The sequence below is a fragment of the Sitophilus oryzae genome, unplaced genomic scaffold (assembly GCF_002938485.1).
Source record: "Sitophilus oryzae breed Bouriz unplaced genomic scaffold, Soryzae_2.0 scaffold_926_pilon_pilon, whole genome shotgun sequence".
Classification (NCBI taxonomy): Eukaryota; Metazoa; Arthropoda; class Insecta; order Coleoptera; family Curculionidae; genus Sitophilus; species Sitophilus oryzae.
The window spans coordinates 1,020,102-1,041,842 of NW_022147557.1; the positions used below are offsets into that span (position 1 = coordinate 1,020,102).

General features: G+C 31.4%; 1 protein-coding gene across 4 annotated transcripts in view; it reads left to right on the forward strand.

The window, feature by feature from the left end:
* Positions 1 to 11,192, forward strand: part of LOC115890798 (rap guanine nucleotide exchange factor 4) — a 691,873-nt gene extending 680,681 nt beyond the window's left edge. For all 4 annotated transcript variants that reach the window (XM_030911141.1, XM_030911143.1, XM_030911142.1 and 1 more), the window contains 3 exons: positions 2,921 to 3,063; positions 8,139 to 8,345; positions 11,022 to 11,192. In XM_030911141.1, the coding sequence (XP_030767001.1) occupies positions 2,921 to 3,063; positions 8,139 to 8,345; positions 11,022 to 11,146 (475 nt within the window). In that variant the 3' untranslated portion in view covers positions 11,147 to 11,192. The remainder of the gene's footprint in view (positions 1 to 2,920; positions 3,064 to 8,138; positions 8,346 to 11,021) is intronic.
* Positions 11,193 to 21,741: the final 10,549 nt, after the last annotated feature.

Here is a 21,741-nt window from a genome sequence, read left to right on the forward strand (position 1 = left end):
GGTTCCATTTAAAAAAGTGAAAGTTTGATGTGCCAGGCCTTTATGAATTTACCTGTGAACTTAAATTTATTACTCGCCAATAGACATTTAAAACCCCTATCACTTTTATGTTTAACTTTTTGCGGTACCTCGATTTCCATACATATCAGCGACCCTGTATATTAACTTACGCTAGTTAAAATGTTGTAAAATTAACAAGTATATATTTTATTTAACATTGAATGCGATATTCCAGCAGGGTTAATTTAAAATTTAATTAATACTTAGTTTTAAAATATTTAGTTTTAATGAGTTTTAACTTTTAATGAAAATGAGAAATCAATATATCACATCGGAAATCATATAGAGTATTATTTATATAAATACATTTTAATAAAATTTCTGTTTTTACAATTTATTCACATAAACATTATTTTGAATTGGCAGTGTTACATTAACGGATCTACACTGATATAATAAAAATCGTCTCATACACATACAGGGTGACGCCTCTCATACGCCATAAGAGAAGTATTATAAGAGAAGAGTAAGGTTTTTAGAATGTAAGGTTTTTGACATACTTAACATTTTCTAGAAATAAAGAACAATTTTTAAATTACAATAAGTTACCTAAATTGGAATTTACCAGGTATTGCCTAATATGTAGTTAAATTAACTATTGTACTTTAAATCAAATTAAAACTTGATTTAAAAAAAATGAAATTAAAAAGTTATACAGGGTGAGACAAAACTAATATTGAACATTGGTCACCTTTAAAAGCATGTTACTCTTTTATTTTAAATGAAACACCCTGTATATTATTCCGATGTTCAATGGAGAATTCATGCCTCTTCAAAATACTATTAAGGTTGCCTACCCCTCAAACCAAGATTTTCCTAGATATTTTCATTTACATAATCTGATCTATGTATATCTTTATTATTTGATAAAACCTAGGTTGCTGTGGTATGTTTGATGTTACTTCAATATAGCCGTCTAATTAGTCCAACTTTAACAACTAGTTATCATTTTGTGTCAGTTAAACACAAGACAATGTCTCAGAAATGTTTCGAAAATGCAAATTTATCCCAAGGATACTAATATAGAGATAAGGATAGTTCGATTCCTATCTTCCTGCACTGTCAGTTTTTTTACGTCATCTACTGACCGAGTTGAAGTTGGCGCTAAAGATTTTAGACAGTGACAGTTATTTTTGCATTTGACGGACGGCATCAAAAGGCACTGATCCATCAAAAGACACTGAGTTTAAAAAATTGTCTTAGATACTTACTATATATGAATTTACAATTACCGAGTGTTAAAATTAAAATTAAAATATCTATCTTATTTATTATTTTCAAAATAAAATATATTTTTTTAAAATAAATTATAGAGGGTGTCACAAGATTACAAATTAATTAAAAAAAACTGCTAAAGAGTTTTTTGATATAATTTTATGTATTTGGCAATAGTTTACAGTACGGTTTTTGTGTGTCATGTACGAATAATATCATAGTTTTATTATCTTGCATTTATTTATTAATAAATTAAGTTGTCAATAAATAAATAAATTTAACCATATAGTTGCTATATATTAGACCATTTGCTACGTTCTTAGATTTTAAGTCCCAAACATAGCTCTTGAGATTTTGTCCCGCTAGAATAACCATCCGCCGCACTGTGGAGCGCTGGTCAGCGCGTGACGTAGCATTCGACGGCGACTACGACAGCGGCGATTTGACGCGATCGAACAGTCCTATAGAATATATACAGTCCTTGAACTTATCCAACATCAGAGAGAATTCATATGATTCTATTAGTTGGTGAATGCATTAGTTGGTGAATGCAGTGTGCATTCACCAATTAATAGAGTACTTAAATGCTCCTGATTTATCTAGACTGGGTTTCTTTTATGGGGATATGTTAAAGACAGTGTTTACAAAACTCGACCAACTATTAATTGTCGACAACATGAGAGAAATTATTGTAGCTGCTTTTCGAAGAACAAATACCTTTTAAAATGAAAAGATCCTTTTGAAAACACAATCATGCAGTTTATGCAGTTAACAGAAAAGGAAGCATTTTGAGCATTTAGTTATTTTTTGTAATTATGGTTTATATCTAGTTTTAATTCTGTAATAACTAAAACATGTTTTAAACGTGTATCTTTTTATTACCGTTGAGTATTTTACTCTACAATCTTGAAATTTTGTTAAATCAACAAAAGGTATATCACACAGCCACCCTCTAGATTTTTTTAAATAAAAAAGATCTACTGACGCAAAATAATAAAAATTATAATATCTAGGAAAATCATTGTCTGAGGGGTAGGCATTGTCTGAGGGTAGGCAATAATATTTTGAAGATATAAAAATTCCACGTTGAACACCGGAAAAATATACTGGGTGTTTCATTTAAAATAAAGGAGTAACTTGCTTTTTAAAGTGACTAATGTTCCATATTAACCTTGTCTGTATAACTTTTCGAGTCAAATTTCAATATGGTTTAGCATACAATGATTACTGTAATTAAATATCAGGCTATACAAGGTCAACTAAAATTTAGGTAGCTGTTATCGAAATTTAAAATTTACTCTTCATTTTCATAAAATGTGAAATATGTCAAAATCCTTAGATTTTAGATATACGCTTCTTTAATAAAACTCACCTTTATTTTTTTCCTAGAATCCGAAAATCAATTAATATATAGGGTGTTCCATTAGAAACAACACCACTTTGATGTGTAACTTTTTTTGGGGAGACCCTGTATAATTCTATATAATTTTATAAAATGCTTTCAGTTAACCTACATATGCTGCCGAAATTTCATTCCGATATAAACGACCGTTCTCCTTGGAGCTTCCGCGGCGTATGAGAGGCGCCACCCTGTATATTTCAGAAGAAGTGAAAAATGTAACTGATGTGATTTATTTCTTTGCAGTTGCAGGGAATACCAAAACTTGAATGCCTTCTGTGCCATTGTGATGGGCTTAAGTAACGTAGCTGTGTCCAGACTGTCGAACACTTGGGACAAACTCCCATCTAAGTTTAGGAAATTGTATACGGAATTCGAATCGATGATAGGTAACAGAAAAGAAAATACTTCTAGTTTTAAAATTGCTTCAGTGGTATAAAGAATGCAATCTCATCTAACGTGTGTATAAAAAACCTAAAAATTATATTAGTGTTTCATAATAATACACTAGTAAAGTTATGGGCATTGCAATTTGTATTATGTTTGTATAGTCTAAGAGCTAGCAACGTTTTCGAGAAAGTATTTTAAGACGTCTGGCTCTTTGATATATCTTTTACTATGCTCTCTGGAACAGCATGCGGCCTGTCTGGCTGCCGATACCCGTTGCGTTCACTACTGCTCATCGGAAGAAGATCCTATATTTTTTATTAATTTAGTCCTATAAATTCTAGTATTGAATATAAATCGAACATGTCTCCATAGCGCAGTGCGTAAAGTATCCGACCACGAACCGATGATTCAGAGTTCGAATCCGGGTCAGGATAAAGACTTTTTATTTTATTTCCGTTTATATTCTGATAGTAAAGTATTAAATAATTCTCGTAATTAAAAAAAAACAATATTTAATACTTTACTATCAGAATATAAACAAAAATAAAATAAAAAAGTCTTTGCTCTGACCGGGATTCGAACTCTGAATCATGGGTACGTGGTCGGAAACTCTACGCACTGCGCTATGGAGACATGTTCGATTTACATTCAATACTACAATTTAAAGGACTAATAAAAATATGGGATATTCTTTCAATGCGCAGTTCTCAGGGAACGCAACGTTTACCGGCAGCCAGACGAGCCGCATACTGTTCTAGAGAGCATAGTAAAAGATATATCAAAGAGCCAGACGTCTTAAAATACTTGTTTTTCCGACGTACTAATAGTTTTTGCGACGTGATTGACAATATAAAAAAGTCATTTTAACGTCTAGGTATAAAAGTGAATCACTTTTACGCCTAAGCACAAAAGTACGAAAATATATTATTCATAGATATAGATTGGAAAGTGCCCATAAGGACAATGTAAACATTATTTGGCGCTATTCTTGCAACTGTCACGACCCAAAACTTTTGAAAATTTCGGAGCGGTTCGGCTTTTTCCGGAATTATATCGCCAAATATTGTTTATTCAAATTTATTATAATTTTCTTTTAATTTTATAAATAAACTACAGTGTGTTGTATATAAGAAACTTTATTTTATATAAGGACCTGTATGAAATACCTATGAAACATTGGAAACCAACATTATGCAACGATCCACGATGGTTTTTGCAGTTCACAGTTCACAGCACAACTTTTTAAGTTTGTAATACCACGTTTTCACAATTATCACGGGTTTGAGTAAATAAAACTTAAATTAAACTCACAAGATAGCAATAATTGGACGCTTTAAACAGTTTTTGGAATTTTTTCACTGAAAACGGTTTAGATTTTGAAAGATTTTATCATTTTTGACAAAAAAACATTCCCCTTTAGAACTTCGTCTGTCATGTTAAGAAATGAAAATAAATAATAAAGCGCCTCTCTTGTTTGTTCGCATATTAAAAATTTCAATTAATGCCTGTATATATTTTTAATATATTTTTTAAATTTATATATTTTTTTAAATGTAAAGTAATAAGTATATTGCATTTAAATGGAATATATTACATAACAATTATGTCAATTACAGGATTACAAGCTTGTTTTCTAACATTTTTTAAATTAAACGAATTATAAAATTTCAATATATGTATATTTGTCGTAGGTATGAAAAAGTAAAATATAAAATGGACAAACGCTTACTTACATTGTAATAAAACTTCCACTTTTAGTTTTGCGATCCAAACGCAATTTTTCTATTTCACAAATAAAAATATCCGACAACACTAAAATCACTGAAACTTCTGCGGGTGACAACGAAAACTAAAAAATATAACGGCACTTTTTGTTTTGGACCTGCATATCAACATTACACGGTGATGCATTACACGGTGGTACCATTATGTTTTTGCTTTTAAAATAATATAAAATATCTAATTATAACTTGTAAATTTTAATATTTTTACATGATTTTAACTATTTCTGACAATAACTAACTTTTTGTTATCAATATTTTAATTTTAAATATGTATGTAATATAATTTAAATGAATATAATGCAACTTTATACTAAGAAAACATTTATACATTCACAAAATACAACAAAGTCTAATAATATAGTTTGAAAACAATGAATATTTAATTAAAATTAAAGAAGTTAAGGGTGACCCCTTGTGTCAAAATTAGATGATTAAATTTTCGCAATTTTTACACCATTTGATGACCGGTGGCGCCTCTAGTATTTGTTCGGGCGGTTGGTCTTTTACTCCGGCTTATGGTCATTAGAGAAAAAGTTCTAAAGAGGGATGTTTAGTGATTTTTGAAGATTCTGACTTTGACAAGAGAAAATTATTTCTGTTTTTGTTTGCTGTTGTTCTTAGCAACCGCTATAGCAGCGCCAGATCGCGTACAAGGGTCGCGACCCAAAACAATTTCGCGACCTAAAATTTTGACGGGTTTCCAATCTAAATTATTAAACTCACATAAAAACGGCCAAATTCAACGAGCGTAACCATAGTTTCTCGATATATAATTACATACAAGGTATTAATTTTAAATATTTTTATATTACGGGGCGCTTGAAATTGTTTAAAAAATTATTTGTTGGGTTTGAAAAAATAAAATAAATTGTTCTATTCGGAGTAAAAATTACTTTTTGTGCCTCGCCTGTATGTCAATCATACAGCCTCGCTACAAAAAGGTCATTTTTACTCCTAACAAAACAATATACTATTTTGACTGACAATACAGTTAGTTAAATTAATTGTGAATAATAAAAGCATAAACAAGTAATATCATTATATACTTTGTTATAATTTTATTTTTGTCATACGCTCCCAAAAACAGCTATTTTACGGACTCATTTCAGTCCGTAAAATGTTTCTTTTTCGGCCTAGGCCGTAAAGGTCGTCATGGCAACCTTTATGGACTAAAATGTCTAAATTCGTTATTTGGTTGTTTTATTTTGTCATTCGAAATTTGTCACAAAATCACATAAAATTATACATATATTTATAATTAAATTATTAAATACTAACAATATCAAAAGCTAAGTTATTTGTTTAAAGTAAGTACCTAGGTACCTATTTAAAAGAGGCTTTTAAATTAAAATATTCTTAAATTACAGTCACAAACATTCAAACCATCGTCAATTTGGTCGAAATATTCCATGCTGAGAGCAGTGTTAAGTGTTAAAGAAGATATTTATATTGACAAATTTCCAAAACTTATTGCTTTTTTGAAGAGGAATTCGGTTGGTTACGAGCCTAAAAGTCTAAGGTTTTGTCCATAAAAGAGATCGGTGATTTTTTTGGCCACGGCTAGTGATGAAACTTATTTACTTACTAAGGTAAGTTTGCGATAATGATTTTTAAAATATATAGATGGTTTCTTATTCCATTGTATTTGATTTTAAATTATTAAATACTAACAATATCAAAAGCTAAGTTATTTGGAAAAATAAAAATGAAATGAACAATTTTGTGCATTTTGAAAACTTGCATCTGCAATCGAAACGACTCCTCCATTGGCAGGTAAATTTACTTTCTGATGAGGTGGAGTAAATGCGAACGATGATGTACTTGGTAATACATCCGTGGAAGTGGTCGCGATTTTCTTTTCCCCCATTAGCAGTTTGCAAACTTTCTTCTTTTTCTCAATAGATTCTTCTATGTAACCTTCGGCCACTGTGGACGACCTAAATAATTATTGTTGTTTAGAACAAGATCGGAAAATATTAAAATTTTTACCTCCAACCTCCTAGGCGTTTCAGCGATGTAAAATCCACATCTGCATCTGCAGCAAGAGTAGCAGAACTACGTCGGAAACAATGACCTGTATATTCGTTTGGGTTCGACAACTTTAAAAATGCTGCTACAATCGATGGCATCTTCCCAAATGAATGAATGCCGACTCGTTGCACGGTGCATTTTCCTTTACGATAAGAGATGAAGACATAATCATGTGGTACATTTTTTGGCCTAAGACAAGCATATTTTCTATACAACTCAACTGGATTGACAACGTTCCCTTCGTTCACCACCGGAAACACTCTTTTGATATTAGTTTTTGTATCCGCAAGGGTAACTAAAAGGCAGCTGTTGTCTTTTTCTATGATGTCTTCACTCGTAGAGAGTACAATTCTTCTCTTCTACATGCTCCACAAAGGCCAATGACAAGAGCTACCTAAAATCAAATACAATGGAATAAGAAACCATCTATATATTTTTAAAATCATTATCGCAAACTTACCTTAGTAAGTAAATAAGTTTCATCACTAGCCGTGGCCAAAAAATCACCGATCTCTTTTATGGACAAAACCTTAGACTTTTTAGGCTCGTAACCAACCGAATTCCTCTTCAAAAAAGCAATAAGTTTTGGAAATTTGTCAATATAAATATCTTCTTTAACACTTAACACTGCTCTCAGCATGGAATATTTCGACCAAATTGACGATGGTTTGAATGTTTGTGACTGTAATTTAAGAATATTTTAATTTAAAAGCCTCTTTAAATAGGTACCTAGGTACTTACTTTTTCGTGGAAATAATTTAGCAATACATCTTCATTTACAACGAATACGCCATTTTTGTCTTTCCATTCATTAAAAACATCATATTCTTTCTGGTAAATGGCACGAGACTTCACAGGAAGTAAATCCAACACGATTTCTTTGGCCTTATTAGCAATATGTTCGGGATTTTGGAACATTTTAAAATTGTTGATGAATTTGTGTGATTTTGTGACAAATTTCGAATGACATGTCAAAATGCGATGAAATAAACAAACTCGTTACTAAGATATGAATTTATAAGCCAACTTTTTCAAACATTATAATTTCAAATATGGAAAATTTGCAAATATGCGTTCTAAAAAACTGTAAAAAGCGTATGACAAAAAATAGTGTATGTAACACGTACCTAAATTATGTTTTTTAGGACTCATCTACTATTTCGGACTCGGCTAACGCCTCGTCCGCAAACAGTAATGATTCGTCCTAAAAAACATCATTTTAGGTACTAGTTACATAAATAGCTATTTTATCATACTAGATCCGAGCAGAAACCATAGGGCATACAGGGTGAGCGTAGGTAAACTACAACCTCCTGTGGTACCTTTCATGCCTTTGCTGTTGAAAGATATGACGTTTACACACGAAGGGAACAAAACGTCGCTAGATGGACTGGTGAACTTCGAAAAAATGCACATGCTTGCTCAAACGATGAGGACCATTAGATTTTGTAGAAGTAGACATTTAGGTAAGTTTTTTTATTTAGATTGTATCGATAATGTGTTATATAGATCGCTATTACTAATATTTCCTCTGGTAATCAATTGACTGTGTTTTGTATTACTACTTCCTGGTTTAAAATAATATATTAAACTAATTTCTGTCCAATGCTAGGCTACGTTAATTGCGGATTTCATTTCCAAACCATAAGTCTTGAGAACTATATAAGTATACGGACAGTTTCTGCATCTGGTACCTAACATAATCTATGGTCTGTTCTTCGCTGCATTTACACTAGGTTGGTTTTTACTGGAGCGATGCCGGCCGATCCTAATCCTATTAATTGTTCTCCAGGTTTTCCAATCTAAGTGGATTACCGTAGTATCCAACAAGCTCTATATACATATTTCATAAAATTTTAGTTCAGACTTACCACATAAATGATTTTTATTAAATTACGAAGTGCTTAAAACACTTTATATCTAAACAAATTACTTTCTCAAAACTTCAACGATACTTGTATTCTCTTATAGTCATATTTTGACATTAAAATATTAATATAAGTAGGGTCTTTAATATAATTAGGTTCTAGAGCAGTCTAAGCTTCTAGGTAATCTTATATTTCAGTAAAATCTATTAATATAAACAGTAAGAAAGTATAATTTTCTAAATAGTATGGATTACAGTTGAGGGTTGTATAGATTAATACAAAAGTATGGATTAATACAAATACACTGAACATGTGTATATTGGGAATATTGTAGTAGAGCTATTGTCAGTCTCCAGACTATTTTGAATTATACTGAAGGAACAATAGTCAATCAAATGTATATTGAGAGACCTGTTTACCTTTTGAATAAATCCCAGAGCAATATATAGCGGCAGGAAGATACAGGGTGATGAAAACTCTAAGGCCTGAACTTGTAAATAAGCAACTATGGTGTATCAAATTGAATTGAATGAAGCCGAAAACAGACGTATATATTATTTTTATTATATAAGTTAAATTATTTAGGTACTTTGAATAAAAAGATTAAGGAGGGACTATAATGCTAGCCATGTATTCATGAACGTTAGAAGGACAAACCTTGACAGTTCTGTTTGACGATTCATTTGACACATTTGATTTTGATTTGAAATTTTGTAAATTCGTCAGTCTTTACTGAGCTTATTTTATGTTATTTATTATTTATTCTACTACTGATATTTCCAAAAAAATCCTTTATGGGTATTTCGCCACTGCACTGCAAGAAAATCTACAAAATAAAATAATTATTTTTTTTGTAAACACTTCTGCGTTAAACCTAAATGGACGCTGCTTGTCATAAGTTATGTTTACAGTAATACAAATTTGCCTAACAAAGAAAAAAAAAATGCTTAACGTTTCGGAAAGTTATCTCTTCCCTCGTCGGAAGCAAAAAAATACAAAGAATAAAGAAAAACACTTTTTAAAATAATTAACTTCAACTATTCGAGAACACTTTACTTTTTTTAAAACAGATACGTCTACAAGAAACCGTTGGCGTTCTGTTATAATGACATTTTTAACTTGATATTTAAACTTCAAAATTAACAATTACTACCTGATAACAATTACTTAATAAGGTAAAACCAAAAAGCCCCAAACTTTCTGTATGATTATTTTCAAATTTTACGTATGTTATATTTATTTATCTTGTTGTATCTATTGTTCTTTAAAATCAAATAAGCGATTGCCATATATTACTAACATCTACAGATGCATGAGCAATACATTTTTTTTATTAGATTGAATTAAAAAAGCCTCTTTTATTTTTCTTTTAGAGGCTATCGCTTCTTTCATTATAATTTTGGCGTTATTAAAATTTATTCTGTTTATTTTGATTTTTTTTTTGCTTCCGACGACGGAAACAGATAACTTTCCGAAACGTTAAGCATTTTTTTTTTGTAGGCAAATTTGTATTACTGTAAACATAACTTCTGACAAGCAGCGCCCGTTTAGGTTTAACGCAGAAGTGTTTACAAAAAATAACTATTTTATTTTGTAGATTTTTTTGCAGTCCAGTGGCGAAATACCCATAAAGGATTTTTTTGGAGAGATGAATCTGCCACATAGGTATTGACATTTTTTAGAAAACAAACATTTATGCTTCTAATTAATCAAAGTTTTTTTAGAAAAAAAAAAACAACTCAACATTTAACTACTATAAAAACTAAAACACAAATGTGAACAAGAAATTTCAAATATTTATGGAGTACTCTATGGTGTAATAGAAAGTCTATTCCTTTTTCCTCGACCTTAACAAAAGGTACTTGTTTACGAAGCTGTCCAAATCTACCTCTTTTGCTCGATCATGTGCTTATGGAAAAAGTCTACCGATATGATTTTAATCAAAAACGCCGTGAAAACATGATAATCGCTGTGTGTTGTGTCGCCTAAACATATTTACAACTAAACCAAATCCCAAATTAACCCGTACAATAATTATTATTATTATACCTGTAGAGAATAATGTAGTTTAATATCAGCCTAATTATTGCTGAAAAAAGGATTGTGTGCCTAAATGTAATTTCAGTTTTCGGTTTGTTTGATAATTGTTTTTGAAGGATGAGGGGCGGTTAGCTTAGGTTAGGCTAGGTACGCGGGGGCGTTTGCCCCCCGCCTGTAAAACCAGCAACCGTTTACATATTGACCCTACTATTACCTACGTTATTTTTGTTTCAGTTTTGGATCCACCGTCACCCAAAAGCGAAGGCGAAGTGAAATCGTACATTTCCTGCTTGAGGGTCATCGACAACCAGCGAATTTTAACGGGCATGTCCCAGAAATTGGAACCGCGGAGATCTTAAATTAGTATCTAATGTATATCCATTTCGAATACATATTTATCTATTATCTCTTTTTATCGTTGCGTTAGAAATGCGGGTCGTTTCTACCAACAGGTCCAGTATTTAATACATATTATAAGTCTTTTTATATAGGAATAATAGTATTTAACTTTCAACCAATAGTAGTACATATAAAAATATTCCCGTTTATCTGGTCCAAGTTCGTTGCTATAAATGTTGTGTAGTTTTGCTACCAGAAGCAACAAAATATTTTTATTTCTTCTAAAGAAATTTGGATTTAAACCTTTGATGTATCAAAGTTTTTTTTTCTACCTAGAAATAAAAATTAAACCAATCAATCGTAGAACAGATAAACGACATTTCGTTTAAAGTATACATATATTTTAAACACCCTGTAGCATCAAAGTAAAATATCTTTTATGTATATTTTTCTTCATCTCTATAAAACACTCCTACCAAATTTTAATAGTCCAACTTCAGAAACAATGGCACCACTGACAATTTTTTACCACACTAAAATCTAACATTTGTTTAAACAAATTGAAATATTACAAAATTTCAGTGGTATATAACATTACATATAAAAAAGTTATAGCATTTTACGCAGAATCTAAAAATAAAATGAAAAATAGGGTATTGCATTTAAAAAAAAACATATGTTATATCCGCCACACTTTTTTGAAGCATTGTGTATATTCTATAATGATTTTAAAATGTGTAACTTGACCTTCCCTATAACTTTTATAATTAACATTTTTTTGTAAACCTCGAAACAAATGAGATAATGGACTTTATCATTGACTCACCTTGTAGATCGTACAAAAAAAACCCTAAAAGCGTTTTCAGATGGAGCGGACCGTCCGCGACGGAGCGTCCGCGCCTTCGAGCAAGTACCATGAGTTTATGAACAATTTCACATGGGTGCGTATGCTCCGTCCGACGGAGTTCGCCCGACGGCTATCTTGAAAAAACACGACGGTCGGTCGGTAAGTTTATTTGTTCCATTCGTATTTGTTTTTCTAGGTAATTGGAATACTAACAGCGCTTTCAGATGGAGCGGAGCGTCGCGGACTTATAACTCGCGAATCTTATAACTCACACAAATACACTCAGATGCAAAATAAACGCAACACAGAAAATTTTGGTCAAATTTAAGGTTTTATATTTTTGTTATTTTTAACCCTATTTTCATGATTTTTTTAGCAAACTGTATATAATTATATCAACTTTAATTTGTAAACTAAGTTTTTTATAAACTTCAACATTTGACATATTATACAGGGTTAATCTAGGGGTTGTTTTTTTATCCTAACTTTAAAACACCCTGTAAAATAATTCCGTGTGTAACTTTTCCTAAAATATAATTTTACGGTCAGAACCACGACTCCTGAGTATTTGGTTTTTTGATTCATGTCAAAACATACTTTGGTTAATTTTTAAGAGCGAAATGAACTGACCCCGATCAATTTGCAATTTTTTCAATTATCATTACTTTTGATCTCATTTTTTAATATGACGAGATGGTTTTCATGATTATTGTCGTAACGTCATATTACGCTGCATTGGATACTCTAAACTAAATTAAAAAAGAAACATTAAAGACTAACGATACAGTCCTGGTTTTAATAAACATTAATAACGATAACAGAACTAACAATATTAAAGAAAACATCTGTAATACTCAAGTATACAAACAGAAAAAAAATGTCAAATATACCCTAATACTTCGCGATGCTTCCCTAGGCTGTTATAACTGCCTGTATACGTCCGTTCGTACTGTCATTGAGGCTACATATACCATATTGCATTATGCTTTCCCATTCTTTCTTAAAGGCATGTACTGACTAGAGCACGCTCAGCCGCATGAACCGCTCGCGTGTGTGAGTGTGCTCGCTGTAGCGAGTGAAATTTCTGTGTTTGAACGAGCGGATCATGGCTCAGGAAGGCGAGCCGTTTTTGTTTTCAGTCGATGTTGAGAACTTGTAGGCATGGCATCGCCACAAAACATGTGTACTCTCGCGCCTGGTTTCATATTAATTCAGGCCTTAACACAAACAAAAGTTAAAAAGACGAAGAGAAATAAACATGATCTCATGAGTGATCCCAGCAAATTTGTCATCTTTTTCTTAATTTCTTTCACGTCTATTTCCATACTTATTGAAATACTGCGCCAAGCATCCGCCTTTTTTTGTTTGTTAAAATTATTCATATTTTGCATCCCACAAAACTCTTTTACTTTCATATAAACAGTAACTTTCATAAATCAGCTTCACACACTTTTCATTAGTCCACATGGCTACAAATTGATAGACAACTTAGAAATTAGCAAAAACAATACCGTTTCTATTTGTGCGTCGTCTGAGTACGTCCACACTCGAGCGTCGATCGCGGGCCTACTGAGGACGCTCGCCTTTGAGCATTGCTAAAAAACCGACAAGTGGGGGCTCTCGTCGAGGCCCCACTGAGATGAGCCAAGTGAGCATCCGAGCGCGCTCAGCTCAGAGATAAACACATGAGCCAAACCAAACCAAACCCTCCTACCAAGCATTTCCCAAACGTCAAACATGATGGGCAGTTGATGGTAGTATATAGTTCACAATAATCACCAAAGCCGGCTTATCATATTGAAAAATAACTTCAAAAAGAAATGATAATTAAAAAAATTGCAAATTGATGATGGCAAGTTCATTTCGCACTTAGAAATTAACCAAAGCATGTTTCGACATGATCCAAAAAAAAACAAAATGCTCAGGAGACATGGTTCTGACTGTAAAATTATATTTCAGGAAAATTTACACCCGAAATTGCACAGGGTGTTTTAAAGTTAGGGAAAAAAACCCTCGATTAACCCTGTATAATATGCCAAATACTAAAGTTTATAAAAAACTTAGTTTACGAATTAAAGTTGATATAATTATATACAGTTTGTTAAAAAAATCATGAAAATAGGGCTAAAAATAACAAAAATATAACACTTTAAATTTCACCAAAAATTTCTCCGTTGCGTTTTTTTTTGCATCTGAGTGTATAATTATTTCATTTGATCCTTCTAAGCGGCGGCTACATGACAGCGACTTGCCTGCACGGTATAGTTTGCGCAAACTAGAAGGAACACTGTGCGGTGTCCACACGATGCAAGTAAGAGCGTACATTCATCATAATTTTTATTCTGAATTTGTGGTTCCCTTCGTGGAAATGTCAAGTGACGAATTACTGTTTTTTATTGCTTATTGTCAAAGAAAAAACAGCAAAATAAACGGTATAGATCGAAGTGGAGTAAAAACTGACTTAAATAGAAAACCATTTTCTTGTACGCATCATTTTTTCTGTTTCTATCGGAATAATCTTTCAATTTTATCTTCCATAGACATGGCAGCGATTAATATATTTCAATAAAACTCATCATAAACTCCTTATTGAAATAAGTACGAATATCAAACATTTTCTAAAAGTTGATAACTAATAGCACAAAACACACCCACAAAACTGTACCTGTCGATCACCGCACAAACTGGTTTGCGCAAACTAAAATCTTTAGCAGCGCGACGTTTACGCAGGTCGCGCTTGTTGGTTTGTGCGTACTACCGTTTTACCGTCTACACACAGCGAGTTCCCGATACAAACAGGTTTGCGCAGGTAAGCTCGTGGTAAAGCTTGTACGTGTAGCCGGCTCTCTAGATACCCACGAGTTTTTTTTATATATTAATAACAATAATTATTTTAATGAAGCTTTTAATATTTTTATAGCAAGTGTTATAATTTGGTGAATTTTGGATAGCTAAAATCACATAAAATATGTAGCAAGAACATTGGATCTAATGTCTAAAGATTGAGCATAGTTATATAACTATATAGGTTGTCTAAATATATAAAATATAAAGTTAATATCGTATAGACTCACGCTCAGATATACTCTTACATAGAAATTATACGCTCTCTTATATTGTTACTAATTTTATCAATAGATATATATTTTCTTGTATATAATCTTAGAGAAAGGTGGTAACATAATAACATAAATTGAATTCTCTTTGTATTTATCAAGCCTGAATAACATATCGCACATTTGATATTTTAAATGAACATATACATACACACCTATCAACACAATCAAAAATATATCTCTTCACTGATAAAATCCATATTGAATAAGATCATTTATGTTTCTATACTGCCACCTGTAATTGGTACATAAAATAATATAAATCTTATTTATTCTATGCTACGAAAATACAACTGATATAGATTTAAGTAGTTTTAAGTATTGATTAAGTTATTATACCATCTATGTATTATTATTCTTGATATTATTATCAGTGTCCGTTGAAACGTATCTTTTATCTTCTGTTGACAGATTTTTAAATACGTGTTAAATTGAAACTGAAAGATTTGATTAGAGGCCATATAAGGGGCAGTGTCTAAATAAAACAATTCTATAAGTAGGCTTGAAAAATACATTTTGACATTTAGTATAGTGCCAGAGTGAAACTAATAACTAAAGTGAGAGGGCTTGTGGAATAGGGCATTTCGTAGACAAGTTTATTTTGTCACCGCGCATCCCAGACGCGCATAGCGTTTAGGCGGTCAAAAGAGGAAGTTTTTAACTTTGCAAGTTAAACATTTGACAGGATTAATTAGATTGTCAGTAGCTTTTTCTATTTCTTAGCTTTAGAAGAAGATAACGAAAATCTGTTGATAAACGGAGCAAATCGGAGTAATGAATTGTTTTTAACTGAATGTGCCTGTTCTTTTAGCTTGTCAGAAGAGAAGATTATTGTCATTATTGATTATTTCAGATTCCACGATTATTCGGAATTTTTGTAATTTTTGTTTTGTGGTTGAGACCCAGACAAAACGTTTCCTTTAAAGGTAAGTTTTATCTCGGTAATTATTTTAACATACCTAATAGTAATAGTGAGTGCACATAATAATCGTACATTGCTAATTTATTTTTTTTAATTTAAAATATCACATTCTTTTCTGATACCTATGGAACGAACTATTATACCTGGTATTATTTCCAGTAATACAAATTATTTTCTTTAACTGCTAGGTTCTTGTTATAGAATAAAGACTATCAAAAACATTGAATACCTACGGGATACCTACTGATACTCTGTGCGAGCTCCCAACCGTGCTTCCCTGTTCACTCCAAAAAAAGATACAGAAGATTGCAGCCTTGAGTTGGAGTATGGCAAGGAGTATGGAGTTAAATAAATTACTATGTTCCTACACTGTATTTTATTTATAGATTTTAATGCTTTAAAGTCTAATAATAAATTTTCGTTGTCAACAAAATAATCTAAAAAAACTACGAAGATTTCTTATTATAAACTTGAAAGATTAAGATTCGGTTCAAATATACAAATTTTAAATTTTTGGCGCCAGTATATAGGTATGAATGCAACCTACTATATCGATAATGCGCTCATAGTTCGGGTTAGACGCCAAAGGCCGCGCCACTAACACAGTCTTCAAAAATTAACGTTGATCGGTCTCTCTCACTTTAGTTATTAGTGTTCTCTCTGGTATTGTGCAAATAAATTCTTGGCATGTATAAATATGAATTTCAAGATGCCATCTCAATAAATGGGCAAGTTATTCATACTTTGCATCACTTTTTATCTAATTTTTTCAGCTAAATTTATGTTTCTCGATAAACTACTAACAGATTTAATAAATTTAGTTGAATATATATGACTACACCACTGGATAAATAACTAACAGATGGATTAACATTATTTATTTTTGCTTCCACCAAGAAAATCGGCTGCTGGTGATTAAAAGTTTTTCATCAGATAGTGGAAAATTTGTATCACTTGTGTAAAACTAAAAAAAAAACTTCTTCAAATAAAAGGTGTATTCCGTTGTTTACCTTGGTTATGGTTTTATGTTCCGTTTCTATCAGTTTCCTGAAAGTTTTCTTATTACGGAACACGGTTCCTGAAAAATTCGGTTATAACTGTCACCAAACTAACCAGAGCGATAAGGCTTGTTTTTCTGGTTTTGTTTGTCAATCAATGTCATTTATGTGACAGAAATCAAGCATATATTGGAACTTGGAGTGAAATTCTCATTTACTTTCTAAAATTTCTAATAATATTTTGTATTTATATCCAAAAACAATGGAGGTAGGCAATAAACGTAAATAAATTTCATTAACTAAATAGAATTACTTTTTAGGACCATTTAAACTTATCATGCAGCCATTGTTTCTTAAAGTCGGGAACATTTAAAGAAAACGTGAAAAACAAGACAACAAGCAATCGTGAAGGTTTTGTAAGCTATAAAAGTATAAATATTGATTAGATTTGTTTATTTATTATTGATCTGTTTTGATATTGGACCTGCAAATCTTCACTTGAGCTGGCTAACGAGTTTAACAATTTATTAATACAGTACTTTTCAATAGTAAACTCCATTGAAAAGAAGAAGCAAACGTAAAAGCAGAGAATAGGTACATTAAAAATGCATAAAAGATAAATTTTATAATAGAGGTATTGAAATTTAGAAATCGTCAACATTTTACGTTTCTAGTATTTTACCATATCGTTCCGTATCAAACCGATGTTTTTCAGGAACCGCTCTTTACCGTAGTTTACCGGTCTGGTTCGCCTGGTTTTGCAACGGAATAAACAAAAAATGTTTTAAAATTCAGCCAATAAACCCGCTTTTGAGCCCTTTATTTTTTTAAATGTCAAATTTGACATGTTATAACATGGTAAAATGAAAACAAGGTATGATCGATAGCGGCTCCAATTTCGTTAAGTTTGCGCATACCACCTGTGACGTCATACACCATAAAAAAAAATATCCATATTGTTCAATTGTCACTACTAAAAAAAGACCTAAAGTAGGGAAGAATTAGGACATAACCCCAACAGTTATGTCAATCATCGAGCTTGACATTTGAAAAATTATTTTCACATTTATTGTGTCATCTGTTTGACAATTTTTTGACAATTTGAAATTGGCGTGCGGAACTTGCTGACCAATGGTGCCGTTTATCACCTGTGACGTAGTGACCAACCTGCGCAATATCATACCTTGTATTCTTTGTATCATGATGTTATAACAGCGTAAATGTTATAAAAATTTTAACTGTGCACTTAAACAGCCGTTAAACGGTAGCCTACTAAAATGCCGTTAATAGATATTGTGACGTCATTCATGTCGGCGGACAGTAATGCATTCTGCAAGAGCACCTGTGGGTCAGTGGCTGAGGCTATCGCTTCGTAAGCGAATGGTCCGTAGTTCAAATCTCACGCCGACCAAGACTTTTTTATATTTTTTTTGCTTATAGCGTGACCTTATTGCATTGGTTTCACTCTTTTTGGTTGGATTGGTTTAGTTATTTGGCGGGTTGGTTAGCGTGGTTATTTGGAGGGTGTTAATTCATTGGTTAGTTGGTTATTTGGTGGGGTTAGTTGATTTTTACTAATCTATATTTGTTTTTTATATTTTTTACCAGTGTCGGGGTTAGTTGCGTTGGTTATTTGGTGGAGTGGATAGCGTTGGTTAGTCCTTATAAAATTCCTATATTTCATAAAGCCGTCAAGTGCGTTACATCAACGACGTCATACCTATTAACGGAATTTTAGTAAGCTACCGTTTAACGGCAGTTTAAGTACAGCCAATTTTTAATTTATGTTAAATCACAAACTAATGCAAAAGCAAATTTTTTAGGTCAAATTTTGCTCAATAAATAAAAAAATTCCATACGATGCGGGCTTTACTATGACACTGTTATAAAATTTATTTGGAAACTACACATCAATTCTAAACTAATTTTTTATAAAATCGTACCTATTGTTGTTAACTTTAAGTTTACCGCATATACAGGGTGTTTCAAAACAAATGCGAAAAACTTCAGGGGTGATTCCTTGTTCAAAATAAAGGGTAGTTTGCTTTATAAACGTTGGGTCAAAAGTCAACCATTAGGGAGATATCGCGGTACAAAGATGGCGGAAAAATAATGTTTTTATTTTTTATCTTGAAAACGAAAAGAGATAGACTAATGAAATTTTACGGAAGCATTACTGTTATGAAAACACACTTTCTGGTAATTTTTTCACTTTTTTAAAATGAGTGGAAGGGGTTGAAATAAACTACCCCTATCATTCTCGTTAATGAAATTTAAAGAAAAATCTTATCAAACACATGCAAAAAAAATTAATTTTGATAGTTTAGTTTATTTAGAAACTTTTTTATCTCTTGTGTTTTTTGGATAAAACTCACCGATTTGAAATTAAAAATAAAATGTAAAGCATTACATGTCAGGCCAAAAACATTTTTAGATAAAGAATCTAGTGGGCAGCTGTAATTTTTTAGGAAAAAATCTAGTCGGCCGCTGTCACTTTTAGGATGTTTCTAATATTGTTTTATTTGACATTACCCTACTGCAATACGTTATTATCTAGATTATTATTATTATCATTATTATCACTAAATTCTTAATCTAAAAATATTTTTAGTCCTGACATGTAATGCTTTACATTTTATTTTTTAATTTCAAATCGGTGAGTTTTATAAAAAAAATACAAGAGATAAAAAAGTTTCTAAACAAACTATACTATCCAAATTATTATTTTTGCATGTGTTTGATAAGATTTTTCTTTAAATTTCGTTAACAAGAATGATAGGGGTAGTTTATTTCAACCCCTTCAACTCATTTTAAAAAAGTGAAAAAATTACCAGAAAGTGTGTTTTCATAACAGTAATGCTTCCATAAAATTTCATTAGTCTATCTCTTTTCGTTTTCAAGATAAAAAATAAGAACATTATTTTTCCGCCATCTTTGTACCGCGATATCTCCCTAATGGTTGACTTTTGACCCAACGTTTATGAAGCAAACTACCCTTTATTTTGAACAAGGAATCACCCCCTAAAGTTTTTCGCATTTGTTTTGAAACACCCTGTATACATATACAGGGTGAGTGTTAAATAAGCGCAAGTATTGTCAGGGCTGGTAGATCTCGATAAATTAAACATATTTTCTCTAGATCACAGTTGAGGGTTGGAACCTTTGGTGTTACAAAGCGAAACGCGCGTCCAGTGTAAAAGTAAAAGTGTTTTGGTGTATTGTGGTGATTTAGTGTTTTTATTTTGCCATATTTTCTCTTTAGCGTTTTTCAAATAAATCCAAAATAACCAAGTTATTTTACTTTGAAAATTTACAAAAAAATATTTTTTGCTAAAATTTTGAGAACCACTTGATCTTTTCTAAATTTCCTTTTTTTGTAAATTTAATATACTACGTATGTGGCTATATTATCAAGAAATTATGTTTTTTAACTAAAAACTTAAAATATTTCTAGAATATTTTTTCAAGAAATTCCAAAATCAATATAAAAAATTTCGCGGAAAAATCGTGTTTCCGCATAATCGTGTTTCTGGGGTCCAAATATATCTACTACCTCTAAAAATATTTACACTTATTGCACGACTCACCCTGTATAATATATGTTCTATTATATTAAGAAATACACAAATCTCTGTATTTCTAGAAAAAAAAACACAAGTTCATTTCTTTTTATTTTTCCACTGAAAAAAAAATAAAAATATTTTTTTATTATTATCGTATATTTCCAGTGCGTAAAATTCAAATAGAAACCAGCTTTTCCATAGCTTTTTACTTGTAAACAAATTTTTCTAACCAATGAATAGAAATATCGTTATTATTACGAACAATAAAAATTAAAAATATGGTGGTCAATAGACCTATAATCATAGTAAAGTTCTGTTGAAGTTATTTTTACATTCAATATCAAACATTTTTATTCACTGTTGGATAACTTGCTAGCTATTTATAATATAAAAATATATATATCCATCTTCATTTCAAATGTGTTTTGCTTCTCTACTTAGCGGACATGAATAATTTACGCGAATATAAATAACCAGAAGGCCTAAAAGATACGACGTCAAAGGGGCACTTAAAAACGCCGCTCCTCCCATGTAAATATGGATGTTAAGTGTAAAATAAAAAAAGAAACGCACATTTCTCTCTAGGGTATACCTTATTTTTAATATGTTTAACTGTACATAGATATTTATTGAACGTTTATTATTGAACATACATATATTTTCTGACTTGTTCTTTACCAAAAATAAGTGAAAAGTATGAAAGTGAAATATCTTAACGGATAAGGTTTCTATCACTTTATCTATTTGTCTTTCTAGCTGTACGTTGAAAATACTGTATGACCGAAAAAAAAAACGCAGTCAAAGATAGCTGGGGAATGACAATTGATATTAATTTTAGTGGCGCTTACTGCCAGTTGGTCATTAAAATATAAAGAAGAGTTGGTACCAAGTAAATGACGTCTAGAGCTTGATTTCGCTAAAATTATCATCGATGGCTCAGCCTTCTTTGACGCCAATTTTTTTTCGATCGCATGGTAGAATCGAAAAATTATGTTTATTCTTGTAATGTTTGCAACTGTGTACATACAAACTTATTTTATTTTTTTAAAACAATTTGGGGGTATATTAAATATCAGTATTCTGCTTAAAACTTCAGCTGTTTCAGAAAGTTCATATTTTCAAAATATACAAGGTGGTCCGAACTGTATTCCTGAAACTTCGGCAGCATA